Source organism: Pleurodeles waltl, chromosome 3_1, assembly GCF_031143425.1.
Source record: "Pleurodeles waltl isolate 20211129_DDA chromosome 3_1, aPleWal1.hap1.20221129, whole genome shotgun sequence".
In the NCBI taxonomy this organism is placed as follows: Eukaryota; Metazoa; Chordata; class Amphibia; order Caudata; family Salamandridae; genus Pleurodeles; species Pleurodeles waltl.
The window spans coordinates 1,346,763,144-1,346,780,505 of NC_090440.1; the positions used below are offsets into that span (position 1 = coordinate 1,346,763,144).

Consider the following 17,362-nt stretch of genomic DNA (forward strand, 5'->3'; position numbering starts at 1 on the left):
AATAGACCCAGAGTATCAACTCAGCAGCCCCCGTCCGGATTCCCTTCACACGCGATGTAGGTGAAACAACTTCATTTTAAGGCCCATTCTCCATGCAGCTTGCCACACTGACCCTCTCTGAGTCGAGAACAAGGTAGTCATGTTGTTTCCGGAGTACACTAGGGCAGTTCAGCGGCAACAAGCCTCTTTTCTAGAAGTCAAACAACACCTACGGCAACACAGAGTCCAGTACCCACTCCTGTTCCCGGGGCACCTCAAGATCATGTTAGAGGGGGTCTCTCACTTTTTTACTGATCCCAAGGATGTCTGACTGGGCAGACCACCCTGCATCATCCTGCCCAGACTTCAACTGCCCCCAACCCCTCCCATCAGAAACAGCTGAGTAAGTCCCAACACACCCCCTGTATCACAATACTCTCCGATGAAGTCCCCAAATTTGGAACGAACCTTAGAAAAAAAATGTCGGGCCCTGCAGGCAGCCGCTGCCATAGGCACCGCCACCAATGACAAAACGAGGACAAGGGCCCACACATCTTTACCACAGATGACAACACTCTTACCTCAGACAGCTCAAACCAGAGCTCACTGCCTCCACCGAGTGAGACCCCGCAAACCACGGACACTCTTATATAAAATGATCCAGTTTGCTGTTGCCAGAACTCATGTAACCTACCTATACTCATTTTTTTTGTTGTGCTTTAGTGATGAGCTTTGCTACTGTATATTTAATCCAACGTTCTCCTGTTACAAGCCCCCCAGTTCTTACGGGGGGAATACCTGCCCACCGCCTCCTAGGTTCCCCACACTTGCACACTGCACGATCACCCCTCCCCATGCCCCCATCCAACACATACATTTGATACCTTACCTTCCTCCCCTAGGTGTCACAACAGGAGATTCTCCTGACACCCGCTGGATAGAGGCGTTTCCGACCGTTCTTTTTACATACATGGGCCCATAAGTGACAGCTTTTTCACTGAACGCTTGGTCATCCCTCAACGCCCCCATACTATACCTTAAGTCTCCAAACGTAGACAACTTGTTTGGACATAGTTCCAGTTGTAGTAGGCTCCCCCTGTTTAATTCCCAATATCCCCTCAATGGTTTTCTACCCTCAATTACGCCCCATCGATTGGCATACAGCGGCAGAGCAAGAACATGTGATCCTCTATACCATGGACAAGTGATCATAGTGGGATGATACCTCCAGTGACAGGCCCCTCTCCCCTAGACCTCATACAGTGTCATGCAATCTACAAACACTTATTTTCCCCTCCACACCCTGAACGTATGTATGCAGCATGTACACAGCATGCAAGCAATACAGTCTATTCTTATATAAAACTTCAGAAAGCGCAGATTGTCCTATTGGAAGAGACACACACTGCAAAGAAAGAACTTGAACGTCTTTGTAAGCATTGGCGGGACACAATACGATGGATTTAATCTGGTACCCCCTTTCAAGTTTTGTATACTGTCATAGATAAGGAGGGATGCTATGTACTTCTGAAGCGTTGCCTAAATTGTCGACCCCTACTCCTTGGAAGCATATATGCCCCAAACTCTGACCAGGGACACTTCTGGGATGCCCTCTCTTGTTGGCCCCAGCTCACAAGACCACACTCCCCTGGATTCTTGGTGAGGATTACAACTGTGTACTGTATCTAGCCCTTCATTGGCCAAATCCTCTTCTACCACACTCCCCCGTACATACACAAGCTGCGCATCTCCGGAACTGGATACATCACTGGTGTCTACTGGACACATGGAGATCCCCCAGTCTTACCGAAATTGTACTCCTTTTATTTGGCAACTCACAAATTGCATGTACGCCTGGACTGCTTCCTTTGCTCCGCCTCCCTAATCCACTGAGTATTTGGGCACTTGATACACTCTTCACTGACGTGATGGATGATTCTTAGACCACCGACTCCCATTTGGCATCTCCAACATGACTGTTTGGATGATCTAGTTTTCTGGGATGAGCAGGCCACCAGTATCCGCCACTACTTTAATGATATTCATAACATAGCATCCACTAGAATAATCTAGTGAGATGCCTTCAAAGAAGTACTCAGGGGCGACTGCTTTCAGCAGATAGTAAATGCCCGGCAAATCACGACTGCCAAACATCAGCTTGCCAAACTGGGGAAGGCAGCGGACCGTGATCTTCCGTGGACTACACAACTCACATCATCCTAAATTTCCTATAAAGCGCTATTGGAACACCTCTACCATTTCAACTTTACTGCCCATGTGGCGAAGGTTCACAGGGAGGGTGACAAATCCAGCCACCTCCTTTCCTGCCTGATACAACAAAACTGCACACTTACCCCAATCACAGAAATAATATCGCCTGCCGGCATTATGGTCTGCATGCAAGAGGAGATACTCCAATCCTTTTTTAAATATTATTCAACAAATTAAAGTACTCCATCTAACTCTTAAGAGGAGCACTCACTCCATTTCCTAAATGGGATTGAGATGCCCCGAATTCCCACTACTATCAGCCAAGCCCTTGATGCCAAAACGACAGAGGAAGACGTAGCTCAGACAATCCAAGACCTTGCCCGTTAACAAAGCGCATGGGCTTGACGGCCTGCCTGTTGAATATTATAGCACTCTTTCAATGCTTCAGGCCCCCAGCCTGGCTGTAATGTATGAGGCAGGGTAACTTCCCCCTTCGCTGCGTAAATCCCTCCCAGTCTCTCTTTGCAAACCAGGCAGAGATCCCATACAATTATTGTCGTATTGCCCTACGGCAGTTTTGGCAATGGATTATAAAATACTCGGGAAAATCCATGCCAATCGTCATGCCCCCGTTTTTCTGGAATTGGTCCATATAAATCAAAACGGGTTTGTTCCGGGACACAGCACTTCACAAAATATCTGCCACCTTTTCCATGTCTAGGATCGCAGGCAGGGACGATTGCCACAAGCTGCATGCCTAATATTGGACCTGGAAAAGGCATTTGTTATGCTGGTGTGCTCACACGCCTGGGAGTGTGCCCTAGTTTACTAGCTTATAACAAACTGCTTTACACCAACCCAACTTCTAGCGTGCGAGCTTGGTCGCTCGGTCTCTGCCTCTTTCCCAGTACATCGTGGAACCACACAAGGGTGCCCTCTGTTTCCTTTGCTCTTGCGATGGAGCCCCTTGCCAAATGACTGCGGAGAGAGGGTTGCAATTAGGGTATACCTCTGGTGGATAGGACTCGTTATATGCAAACAATCTACTGATATATCTCAGGGACGACACCTTCGATAATTCCCCAGTACGAAATACCCTGACAGAGATTACCACAGCCGCAGGACTGCGCGTGAATCGGCCATATACCCCCTCAACCCGGTCCTATCTGAGCAACCTGTATATTTGGGTGAAACACTCCTTCACTGGCCAGGAGCGGCACTCTGCAACCTGGGGGTCCGCTTATACTTACACTACGCTTGACCTCTATGAGGGTATCCTTCGTGCAGCATTGCTTGGCATCAAGGCACAAATTCATTTCTGGTATCACTCCCTCCAGCTTCCATTGGTCAGGTAGCCCTATCTAAAATGGTTTTCTTAACTTGTCTACTGTACTATTTGACCAATCTCCCTGTTGTCCCACTACGTCCATTCTTCAACGAATTAGATACCTTATTAGGCAATCTTTACTAGGGCGTCACACGACATTACGTTATTCTTTGGAAATGACAATTGCTGGTAGCCTGCGGAGGTCTGGGCACTGCCTCATTCGAAGCTTTCTATTTAGCAGCTCATTTGCAATGGCTCTCACCATAGACGGCCGGATGGTACATGGGCGAGACTAGTGATGAGGAGGGAGTCCTTCTTCCATCTACCACTTTGCGGCTTCCTGTTTCCGAAATCCACACCCTTACCCCATACACTCACTTCAAGTGACAGTGGCCCGGACATGCCTTTCCCGAGCATACCACTTAGCAAAGGGCACCCTGACATACACCCCAGCATTCCCACTAGTAACTCTCCCATGCTTCCCTGGCATTTACACACACCGGGACATGGTGCCTTGAGCATCTCAGTCAGTTCATCCCATAAGCAACTTGTTTGTACACAGCCATCTCCTTTCCTTTGACCAATTGCTGTCAGATTATAACCGTCTACCAGGCCAATTCCTTCCTTCCAGGAAGTTGGTTCACACATGCTGTACCCTTTGGAAAACTACAGACACAGAACTGGACACCCCGCCTGTGGTACAGGCTACCCTAATAATGGGGAATTGCCGGCACCTTATCACATGGCTCTACAAAGCCATCAGGGACTTGTCAGTGGTCCCCCTAGACTCATTTCGGCAGAAATGGGAGGGTGAGCATGTGAGAGTACTGAATGACAATGAATGGACACAAGCCCTAGAATTCCCTCAGCATATCTCTCGAAGATCTGGACTCAAGAACATACAATTATTTCTACTGCACAGAGCGTATCTCACCCCAGCTCAAATAAACAGCTATTTCCCCACAGTACAAGCAAGATGCCCGTGCTGTTGGGCACTAGACATGAACCTAATACATATGTTATGGTCCTTCCCAGCCCTACAACACTACTGGAAAACTGTACACGACATCCTGTGCGATGTCACGGAGCTACCTGACACACAGACCTGGGAAGAGGGCTCGCTGGGCTTCTTCAAGCTCTGAAAACAATAAGGTGTGCACCCTTTTCGCCTCCTTAGAGCTCCTCCTTGCTAAACGCTCACTCACCCTACAGAGCGCTGCCCTACTGCTGTGCTATTGGAGGCCTGGTACAGCGCAGTGCGTAAATGGGCGACAGCAGAGGAAGATGCCCTTTGTTATGAGGAAGTGCAACATCTACGCAAACAACTCCTGTCTACCCACTGGGCGACCCTACTGATTCAATTCTTACAACATATTAAGAAAGGTGACCTTTCTCCCTAGGAATATAGGTTCTCACTACCACCCCCCACCTCGGCTAGTATCCCTCACCCCTGCCTAACATATAGAGCGCAACACTGCAGTTTCCCCACCTAAGCCCTCCTCGCTGTGCACATCCCACTTCACTTTCGCTGTCTGCCAATTTGACCTGCCGTCCTTGTCCTCAGTTTTCTTTCCCTTTTTTTGTCTAATTTAATAGGGTTTGTGAACCACACTCCTGACTTTGTTTATTTCCATCATCGTTACGGTCACTAATGGTTCCGCCACAGTCTCTTTGATTCTTGATGTACCCTCTGTTCACTATAGACTGTTGGAAAGCTAATGTTCTTCCTTCTGTCAATTGCATTATTTGTCACTGATCACATGTAACGTGTTGGGAACCAGTTGATGTTCTTGAAAAAATTAATCAAAAAAAATCAAAAAAAGGTATTGAACTCACACACCCACAAAATGATGTCATACCATCGTTCTTCAGTTTCTGAAATTTATAATGTATTAGAGTGATTAGAGAACAGCCATTAGCATCCCAATGTATAAAGTATATTCTTTCTTTCTGAAATCCCTCACAGCTGGTGCTCTTGATAAATGTATTCAAGCACCTCTGTCAGAGACACGTTTTCACACAAACTCAAGTTATCATAGGTTTAGTTCTTTCTCCATTCCCTACAGGACCACGCACACCACCAAGTTTCCATCAGCAAGACTGGAGTACCCCTTTAGTCCTCATGCACAACGTCCAGTACTTACAATGTGATCAGAGTACAACCATGAGCTCAACCAATGAGGCACCAAAGTCCTAGATTGGAACAAAATGGAAAAAGGCAGCACTGCGCTTTGGACCACACTAGTGATAACAACATGCTAAACAAATGCACAGTCTATTACTATAAACACCTACTTCCACAGTCTAATGGCATTTCATTTCACTGACCTTGCGAAGGATTTTTCCACATGGTGGCCACCCAAAGCCTTGCGCCAGCCCATTGAAGAACCACAGAACAGCAAAGACAGGGACTGTAGAACTCCAGGAGAAGAAGACATTGGAGACTCCTACTAGCAGGAGACCTGAAGCAAAAAGCCATCTGGCGCTCACTTGATCTGACAGGATCCCGCTGATAAATTTACTGATGGCGTATGCTGCAGATTGGCTGCTGGTGATAAGACCTACAAAGAAGAAAACATAAAAAAGAGTATTTTGAGAGAAGTTCAAGTAGGAGTGCCATCTCTGCAGTGAAGGAGTCATGCAAGCAAATTATCATACTATTATGCTTACACAACCATAAGTGGTGATTATTGCCCTATCATGAAAATCAGTTATCAAGCAAAGGGAGGAAGGCAGAAGTGTAGTAAACTGCACACGTGACAGGTCAGAGAACACTCGCCCCTTTCAAGTTGCACATAATGCTTGAGATTACACACTGTAAAATAATATCGGGCATACTTCAGACCCAGACATGATGAAATATCTAACACCCTGCCAGTCATATCTCACACGATACATGAAATATCTAACACCCGGCCAGTCATACCTCACACGTTGCAAGTAAACCATTGGGGAACAGCCAACTACAGAGAAATAACACACACATTGACAGCGCTGCACTACACTTAACACACATTCAACCGGTCAGATAGAAATAATTCATAATATGCCGTTAGACCCACAAACATAACACAAAGACTGCAATACAGCCATATATTTCAGACTACAACCTAGCAGGCAACCCCCACATGAAGCGCACAACCTGTCAACAAATCAAAATGAAATATGCAACTAAATGTCCTCACAAACCCACAAGAGAAACCTGACATCCTGCCAGACAACTACACTGTCAGGGAGTATGTGGCTGAAGTTTGGATGTCGCAACATCATATGCCTGTCATCCTACATGTTAGTTTTTTTACATTTTAAACAAATAAGCTGTTAATAACTCATTCCTGTCTTTAGTGCAGCTCTGTAAATGGGACACAAAACTATCAACTAGTAGAAACAGCAAGTAGGGCAAACTACCTGCCCTTGTAAATCCACTCGACTGGCTACCTAGCAACTATCAAACCAACTTGTGTATAAAACAGAAGACCTCTTATAACAAAAGCACTTCAATGTATCCAACAGGCCCACAATTCTGGGCTCTGCATCTCCTAATCCACTCACTACCTTCTTAACATTACCTACTGTGAAGAAGGTGGCTGGTCCTTCTCAGCACACTCCTCCAATCTCTGGAACATCCTTCCAGACCAGCTCCTACTTGATGTTTATTTCATGCCTTTAACAGAAACCCGGACAACATTTGTTTTCTAACCCACCAGTGTCCTCACAGGACGTGAGGGCAAGGCTAGGAAAATGTCACCACATGACCTGGCTAGGGAAAAGAAATTGTATGGTAATATTTCATAAAACTGGCGGAGTAAAAGTAACTACTGTAAAAGTCAGCAGTAAACGGCACAATATTATGTAATCTAAGTTCCAACTGCTGCCAGCTAATAAGTGCAATCATGTTCTGTGCACACCTCGGAAACAAAATGCAAACATACAGTGTGCATCAGCATCCTACTGGACATTTTATTCTTAATAAATATAAGATGACAAAGAAAGACAGGCAAAGAAAACTAACTGTCATTGTTAACTGAACAGCTTGTTAACTAACAAGGCCATGCGTTATGCAAGAAAATAAAAATAGCACTTATGATAACAAGCTCTGGCATAGTCAATAGGTCTCGCCTTTGGGACCTTATAAATGTTTAGCCATGCAGCATATTTTCTGACTACCCATATATCAGACGACCCAATGCATCACAAAACTTAAAATAATTAAATTAAAACACTCTGATAATCACTAACTTCCGGAGAAAGCCTCCAGCATGTAATGAGCTTGTGGCGCACTCGAAAATGCAGTGGTAGCTGCTAGTGTCCTACAGAATCAATTTTAGGACATCCTCAATTCTCCCTCCTCGTCCCTACTTCTCATCCCTGCTTCTCATCCATCATCCTTACTTCTCATCCATCATACATCATCCCTACTTCTCATCCATCATCCATCATCCCTACTTCTCTTCCATCATCCTTACTTCTTATCCCTACGTCTCATCCATCATCCCTACTTCTCATCCATCCCTACTTCTCATCCATCCATACTTCTCATCCATCATCCCTGCATCTCATCCCTGCTTCTCGTCCATCATCTCTACTTCTCTTCCCTGCAGCTCATCCATCATCCCTACTTCTCATCCATCATCTCTACTTCTCATCCATCCTCCCTACTCCTCTTCCCTACTCTTCATCCATCAACCCTGCTTCTCTTCCATCATCCCTACTTCTCATCCAAACATCATCCCTACTTCTCATCCATCATCCCTGCTTCTCTTCCATCACCCCTACTTCTCATCCATCATACATGCTTCTCATCCATCATCCCTGCTTCTCTTCCATCATCCCTGCTTCTCATCTATCATCCATCATCCCTACTTCTTATCCATCATCCCTGCTTCTCTTCCATCATCCCTACTTCTTATCCATCATCCCTGCTTCGTATCCATCATCCCTGCTTCTCATCCATCATCCCTGCTTCTCATCCATCATTTCTGCTTCTCACCCCCTACTTCTCTTCCATCATTCCTACTTCTCATCCCTCATCCCTGCTTCTCATCCCTACTTCTCATCCATCTTCCATCATTCCTACTTCTCATGCCTCAGCCATCATCCCTACTCCTCCTCCATCATCCCTACTCCTCATTCCTCATCCCTCCATCATACCAGTACATTTTAAGTTTTATGAAACACACCTTCACACCGATAGATATGAAACTGAAACCAGAGAGGTTTTTGGTTGAACTGTAGATGACCTCTATAACCCTTTCTCCAAAAGCCAGGATGACGGATGAGAAGCAGGGATGATGGAGGAGAAGCAGGGATGATGTATGATGGATGAGAAGTAGGGATGATGGATGAGAAGCAGGGAAGATGGAAGAAAAGCAGGGATGATGGAAGAGAAGTAGGGATGATGTATGACGGATGAGAAGTAAGGATGAGAAGCAGTGATGAGAAGTAGGGATGATAGAAGGGAAGTAGGGATGATGGATGAGAAGTAGGGATGATGGATGATGGATGAGAAGAAGGGATGATGGATGAGAAGCAGGGATGATGTTTGATGGATGAGAAGTAGAGATGATGGATGAGAAGTAGGGATGAGAAGTAAGGATGATGGAGGAGAAGTAGGGATGATGAATGAGAAGTAGGGATGATGTATGATGGATGAGAAGTAGGGATGATGTATGATGGATGAGAAGTACGGCTGATGGATGAGAAGTAGGGATGATGGATGAGAAGTAGGGATGATGGATGAGAAGCAGGGATTGATGTATGATGGATGAGAAGTAGGGATGATGGATGAGAAGCAGGGATGACGGATGAGAAGCAGGGATGATGTATGATGGATGAGAAGTAGGGATGATGGATGAGAAGCAGGGATGAGAACTAGGGATGATGGATGAGAAGCAGGGATGAGACACAGGGATGAGAAGTAGGGATGATGGATGAGAAGTAGGGATGATGGATGATGGATGAGAAGTAGGGATGATGGATGAGAAGCAGGGATGAGAAGTAGAGATGATGGATGAGAAGCAGGGATGAGACGCAGGGATGAGAAGTAAGGATGATGGAAGGGAAGTAGGGATGGTGGATGATGTTAGAGAAGTAGGGATGATGGATGAGAAGTAGGGATGATGGATGAGAAGTAGGGATGATGGATGAGAAGTATGGATGATGGATGAGAAGCAGGGATGAGCAGCAGGAATGAGGAGTGAGGAATGAGGATGTCCTAAAAATGGATGCTGTAGGTAGATGCTAGTCTCCTGTAAAATCAAAGAATATCCACCAAGCAAGGAAAGGGTGAAGTACCACAGGCTGTCTCTAGGTGTCCCTATGGAGTTCCAAATGGACCTCTACTAGCCACATTAGATACTGCAGCCTTCTAAAGGATGTTTTTGTCCACTCATTAATTTTCACCTTGGTTAGAGAAGATCCAAGCATGAAGTAGCATGTGGGCACCAAGTTGGCATAATATACTCCATCAAAGGTGCCTGAGTGTTGGCTTCAACACTTCATTAATATAGTTGTCCAATTGCATAAAATAAGCTTAGACATTTAACCGGTTATTTATGACTAACTGGAAAACCATCAGCCTTTTGAAATACCCAGTAGTAAAGTTCATCAATTAATACCTATTCAATCCACAACGAGTCTCACAGTGAAAATGTATACACTTTGAAGATGGCAAGTAGCACATAAATGAGAGCCTGTTAGCTCAGTGTACCCTGACACCAAAGCCGCACCTCACTGATGGTGCTCAACAAATGACATACATGGGGGCTGATGCCAATCTTTAGTAGCTCACTGAGCAAAGAAATTGATGAACTGAAATGCACTCATGGATGCACTGCACTAGACCCACCCTTTTCCAATGGAGAAAAAGGGGAATCTATAATGTTTTTTGCGGTTTAATCCAACTGGTAGCTGTCTTCAAAGAATGTTATGTGGGCAGCATACACTTACATTTTGCAATGAAAGATTTAAAAATGACTAAGGTATGAAATATATATATATAATTTAATTCCAAAACAAAAAAGAAATTCCACCCATAAGCTATTTTTATTTTCTACTTCGCTAAATGAGGACTTATTATAATTAGATATCTAGCCGACCACTAAGTCATTTTTTATATACAGGTGTGTACGCTGATGGTAGACATGTTTCTGAGCTCAGAATGTGTTTCCGATACATTTTCCTTGTTTACGTCAATACCACAACCATTGCATTTTATTTCCAAGCCTCACATCCAAACACATAAGAGAAAAACGTGATGAGTGAAAGAATTTCTATAATTTTCCACTTAGGGCAAAGAGCTGCTAAGCCCCATTTGCGGATATGGAGCAGCGCACATCTGAAATCAGTCTGGCCAACACGCCCCACACGCGGAGACAGAGCAGCGCACATCTGAAATCAGTCTGGCCAACTCTCAATGCTGCTCACACATTTTGCCCCAACAGCTGAAAACAATTTTGCATTGTAAAGCAGTTTTCTTATGACTCAAAACCACTCAGTTACAAGTGTGCAATAAACACTAGCAATAAACACTAGCAGACAGGCAAGAGAATACCAGAATATCAGAGCCGAAGTCACATCTGTTGGCTCAGAACTGAACAGCAGTCCCTGTCCGTATGTACCATGGGTACTCACAAACATTTTCCCACGGGCCACAAAGTTTGGTCTGTGGTGTGACCGAGGGCCGCACTGATGCTAGCAACGTGGCGATAAAGGGGAGAAGGGGCCTCCGTATGGTGAGTGTTGTGGTGTTAGGGGGCGTGTAGGGGGCAGCAAAGACTATAGATCTAGTGGCTAAATCGCTCAATGTGAAACCTGAAAACCTGGCATTAATCCCAGCTTCCCCACTTTACCAAATTATGTGATCCTAGGCAATCGTTTTATTTCACGTTCCCTTCATTTTCTTCATGTATGTAGTAGGACCTCACAATGCATGACTTCAGTATGTGTGCTGTGGGAACCCTTCTCCTGTGTTTTATTTAAGAAACTATGGGGGTTATTCCAACTTTGGAGGAGGTGGTAATCCGTCCCAAATGTGACGGATTTACCACCAGCCGTATTACGAGTTCCATAGGATATAATGGACTCGTAATACGGCTGGTGGTATATCCGTCACTTTACCGTCACTTTTGGGACGGATTACCACTTCCTCCAAAGTTGGAATAACCCCCTATATGTTGTTCAGGTTTAATAGCAAATCAGGCCAATCAAAGAGTGCAGATAACAACTGACAATTAATTACTGGCATTGTTATCAAGGTGGGGGTATGAATGAATGTTTCTGAATTTATATTTGAAATCTATTGTTCTAAAAAAAAAAATACTTCTCCATGCACTGATATAATCTGAAGTAGTAAAATTAAATGGTCCTGCTTGTAAATGAAAAACATTTTTTGAATTTTTAGGAACCCTTATCCTAGCTGCAGACTTTTGCTGCAAGATTTATTTAAAAAATGAAAGTGTTCCTGCAGTTAAGCGGTTCAGGACACATTCCTTACTTCCTTTATCTTCAATCATGTTTAAATAAAGTATTGCCTGTTGAGTTCAGTAAACAGCAGCCTAGTGCTACTGCTGCCCTGGGGGGGCCGCATGTAAAGGTCAAAAGGGCCGCATGCGGCCCCCGGGCCATACTTTGAGTATCACTGGTACGTACAAACAAGTCTCCTGTGAAATAAAAGAATATCCACCAAGCAAGGGCAGGGTGCAGTACCACAGGCTGTTACTAGGTGTCCCTATGAAGTTCTAAAGAGGTCTCTATTAGCCACATAAGGTACTGCACCCTTAATGCAGTCTTCTAAAATATGTTTTGTCCACTCTTCTTTTGAATGCATTATCACAGGTGTGGTGAGAACTGAACTCACCCATCATTTGCAGCTCAAACTCACATTTACAGGCACACACATGCAAATTTGGCTGTATACTTTCAATGTAAACAGAAACACATAACTTTATTGCAAAGTGGAAGGGGACAGAAACCAATGTGCTGAGGCTGCACTGCAGAGGCGGCAGTGCCAATTAAACAACACAATAAAAGTTAATTGCGCTCAAGGAAGTGCATAATCACGTTCTTCAGCAATTCATGAAAAGTGAATTGTGCTCGGGAAGTACGTTGTTGTGCTCAGGAAGTGCCTAATCGCGTTCTTCACAGGAGACAAAGAATGAACAGCTTAAAGGCACAAATCATTAAATGGCAATTGTACTCCACGACATGCATTGTTGTCGTGGATTTGCAATGCAACAGGCCTCACATTTGCATGAGATAGAGGTATTGGTTTTGTAAATGCATTACTGGACTTTTCTTGCCAGATAAATTGGTCAACCGTGCCGCATAATTTGGTCCCACAGGGGCTTTTACGTTTTCCAGTTATATAACACGAATAAGGTGTGCCGTAGTGCCGCCAAGCATGTGCCTAGAATGTTCTGTTGACATCCAGAGGGATCCCTTTCTGGGACATTCCTTCATTGTGGGAATTGAGAAGCGGTGAGTCAATGAGGAATGGGGGCAGGATGCGACATACCATATTGCATAGTGAATGTATGCATGCGACGTGGACAGCAGCCGTTACAGGAGTTCCAATGCAAACATGTCAGCATAACTGAAAAGCTATGTAAATTATTTTAGTATAGAAGAAACAAAATGGACGCCCTGTTAAAAAAACATTAAAGATAGTACCTCAATTGCAGATTTAGATTAGATATCTAGATACTAGAACATATAAATGACTGGATTTCGATGAAAAACTTTTTTAGTAGCATTCATGCTTAACTCAGTCAAATATTAATGTCTCCCTAACACAGCGACCGGCTGCAGCATCTCATTATGGAGAAAGGAAACCCAAAGGGGCGTAACGCAGCCCCCTGCAGTGCAAAGTGGGGGCCAGGGAGGGTGGAATGACCGCACTTTTGAGCGGGGGACATTAAACCTATTGACTTTGAATATTTGTGAAATGTGGAAGCCTCAGGGTCTGCTTACCAGTCATCACATTCTGGGTGAGGGGCATTATTTTACTTTACGCCACTGGAAGCCCTGTGTTTTCCGCGTGCTCTGTTATCTCCACACTAGGTAAATAACTGGACAGGATTTTATTTGAATATTATTAGACAGTTGAAGTCAGATTTTGAGCAAAGTTGGAACAATCAAAAGAAATTCTAGTCAAGAAGAGTATGTGCCAGACTGTGTCCTGTCCCACTCCGTCAATTCTTTCAATAAATGACCAGGATATGAGGCAGGCAAGTGCAAACCAGCTTCTTACAATTTCTGCCTGCATATAGCGGGCGGAAAAATCTGTTTTCTGACTGTGGGGAAAACAAGACAAACAAGCGAAGGAATGCGATTTTCAGTGAAGCTTAAATTGTATAAATATGGATAAATTAAAATGTCAAATAATACCACAGAACTGGAAGCCATGAGGCTTGCAATCATGGAGTTAATTTTTCCTGGTTCTGCTTGACAGCACAAGATGTCGCTCTAGCAGCTCATAGTAGATGTACTTCGAAGTTGTATAATTTGATTTGCGACCAAAAGCCCATATTTACCAGAGACCTGGAATATCATTTATTGTTTTACAGCGTTTTAACAGACAAATCTCAATTCCCAGCTGCCTTCACACCCTGAATTGCATAAATGAGAAACTTTCTTTGCTAAAAGGTCTGTACTGATCTGTCCGAGGCACATTGCACAAACTCACTGCTAAAGTACTGCCCTAGCCATCATAGAATGAAAGTCAAATTACCTTACAAACAAGGAACTATTAATTAAATAAGTACAATAATATTAAACATGAAGCATGGTGCCAAGTCGTGGAGAAAGGATCATGGCTGGGATTAAAGGCAAAACCGAAAGCAGATGTGAGGAGGGGCTATCACACTCTGTAACAGGAGGAAGCGTGAACGTAGTGTGATGGACAACAAAAATGTTCTCTTAGTGAAATCACCTGGGAGGGAACTAAGCACACAAAGGAAGGACATTTAGAAAAATACACCAATAAAAAGAAAGCATTTAAAACACGCACAACAAAGAATGAATGGCAAGAGTGGGAGTGGTTAAAAGCTCATAGATAGAATACACCATGTTTTGCAGACAGCGCTGCGGGCTGCCTAGGCTCAACCTCAAAATAGTGCAAACTAAATATCGAAAATAACATGAAGAGTAAGACAACAGGGGCAATCCTCATGGGAGGTTACAAAAGGAGAAAAGGAGGAACTTCTAAGCATATTAACCAAAGAAAAGTAGGCATTTTCGAACGACAAAAACAATAAAAAAAGCAGAATGAAAAAGATGGGCAGTGCTTGAAGCACATATGTAGATTACATCATGTCTTGAAGAAACAACATGCATGCGCTGCCTAGGCAAGACCAAAAAACATGTTATCATTGTTGAAGAACTCTGCCCCTAAGTGAGCCATGTCAGTAAGTGAGAAGGGTAGTGAAGCACAAGTTACGCCGCAGTTTCTCCTCCACACTGAAAATAATTATCCAGATCATTAGCAAACAAACCACTTTATAACAGTGTTCAGCCTGTTTAATCACATACTATTACAGATACAGCAATAACAAAATTCTGGTTAAGTGGGAAAGCGTAGTCTAAAACTAAGGTTTCTTCGTCCACTAAATCACATCTCCTGCAATGTAGCTGGAACTAAGTGCTACCAACCTAAACCACAAACTAAGAGTTAGAGTTTGCAACAACTCAAACTTATTATCAAGCACAGACCAGAAGGTGTCTTCAAACACCCACAGGTTTAATGTCCAACCTAAAACAAACTTGACTGTAACCCATACAAGAAACAGAGTAACTGTGCACCTTAGTACAGAAAACAAATAACACCACCAGTAAACCACCACAAACAACTTGAAAAAGCAAACTCTGCCATCACTGCACACATGCACAACTTTTGAATCACCAAACCTAAAAATCATATTCACACCTGATGACTAGCTAACAGAGTAAAATTCACACCACATTCCACCACAAGTTGCAGCCAAGCAAACAGAAAAACTACCAGCCCAATATGGAGGACAGTCAATCCGGGAAAAATAAATACATAAATCACATAGAACAGTAGCATATCAACAGTCCTTTCACTTGAAGTTCGGCCACAATTTCAGTAACACACTGGAATCAACCACACACTATGGCCCTGATTCTGACTATGGCGGGCGGCGGAGGCCGCCCGCCATAGTCCCGCCGACAAATGACCGCACCGCGGTCAAAAGACCGCGGCGGCAATTCTTACATTTCCGCTGGGCCGGCGGGCGCTCTCCAAAAGAGACAGTGAAATACTTTGCGGGGCCCTCTTATGGGGGCCCCGCGGCACCCCCTACCGCCATCCTGTTCCTGGCGGGGATGGCGGTAGGGGGTGTCAGAATCCCCATGGCGGCGGAGCGCGCTCCGCCGCCATGGAGGATTCCCCCGAGCAGCGGAAAGTCGGCGGGAGACCGCCAACTTTCCGTTTCTGACTGCGGCTGAACCGCCGCGGTCAGAATGCTCGAGGGAGCACCGCCAGCCTGTTGGCGGTGCTCCCGTGGTCGGTGACCCTGGCGGTCACCGGCCGCCAGGGTCAGAATGACCCCCTATGTGTGAGACAATCATGGGCCATCCAAGTTAAAGGAGCATTAGAGAAGACCATGTAATAGCCCAGATCCTTTTGGCCTTTTCATCAGCATAGGATAGGTTTAATAGTAACACTGTTCGGACTAGAATTCTACATAGGACCATAAGATCATAACCTAGAACTAGTACCTTACCAAATTGGATCCAACAGAAGTCAAATTAGTGAGCAAGTTCTATTTCCTCCAGTTGGATATCGACAGACAGATATACTTAAATCCCACCTTCTGACATTTCAAATGTGCATAGATAAAATCAAGGATATCCAAGAGTGGCTAAAAAGCAGCTAATTCTCATATCTTTATTGAATAATAGAAGCAATTGAAAATATTTAGTTATTAAGAGCACGCTACAAATTTAACTGCCCTTGGGCTAAAAAATCTAGTTTACAGATTACAATGCATCCTTCATTGAAGAGGCATCTACGGATGAGCTGTACAAGAATGTCTTGATTGCTTTTGCTAATCTTTAAATGGGGTGACTTAAGTTTAGTGTGCTCTGGCAGACAGTTCCATTTATGTGAATACAAAACCACAAACCTTCTGCTTTTCTTCCAATTAAAACTGGTTCTTGAGACCGTCAGCAATATCTGGATGCATAATCTCAATAACAGTGTCAGTGGATGCCATGACAATTTCTCTTCCACTCTCAGACTGGTGCATTTCCTTTCTAAGAGTTTAACACAAGACACTCCACCTTAAACTTGCCATGTATGGCAGCTGCCTCCCTCAAGAAATAACTATCAACACCGCTGATGCTTTTAATCTTGGATCATCTTAAAACTAATCTGGCTGCCATGTTATGAATGAGTTGTGTGATTTCAAACTGTCCTTTGTGTAATTCTTGGAGTAATGATTTGGCATAGTCTATTTCTGAATTTATGCACCGGCCTAACATTAATTTACGGTGTTCATTAATCAGATAGTATAGCATGTTTTACAGTTACAGACTAAAAAGGATGAGCACGCCACTTCCAAGTTTAGATTTTCCTCTCATACCACCTCCAAAACCCTTACTGTTTTTAAAAGGTGAATAGAATACCAAATAGTTCCGGATAGCATGCCTAAACCCGGTAAAACCCATGATACTCCTGGCAGAAAAGTAAACCAATTCTCAAAACCATAAAATCAGCATTATCTTTGACTTTATACTATGCTCCCACAGGTCAAAGCAAATAAATCAAATCAAGCTTTATTCGGTTCATTGTGCAAAGCATAAAAGCAAACTAAACTAAAATTC

The 17,362-nt window shown here is 44.0% G+C and overlaps 1 protein-coding gene across 5 annotated transcripts in view; it reads right to left on the reverse strand.

Annotated features, from left to right (window-relative positions):
- Nucleotides 1–17,362, reverse strand: part of SLC37A4 (solute carrier family 37 member 4) — a 151,991-nt gene that overhangs the window by 60,388 nt on the left and 74,241 nt on the right. For all 5 annotated transcript variants that reach the window (XM_069224802.1, XM_069224801.1, XM_069224804.1 and 2 more), the window contains one exon: nt 5,846–6,078. In XM_069224802.1, the coding sequence (XP_069080903.1) occupies nt 5,846–6,078 (233 nt within the window). The remainder of the gene's footprint in view (nt 1–5,845; nt 6,079–17,362) is intronic.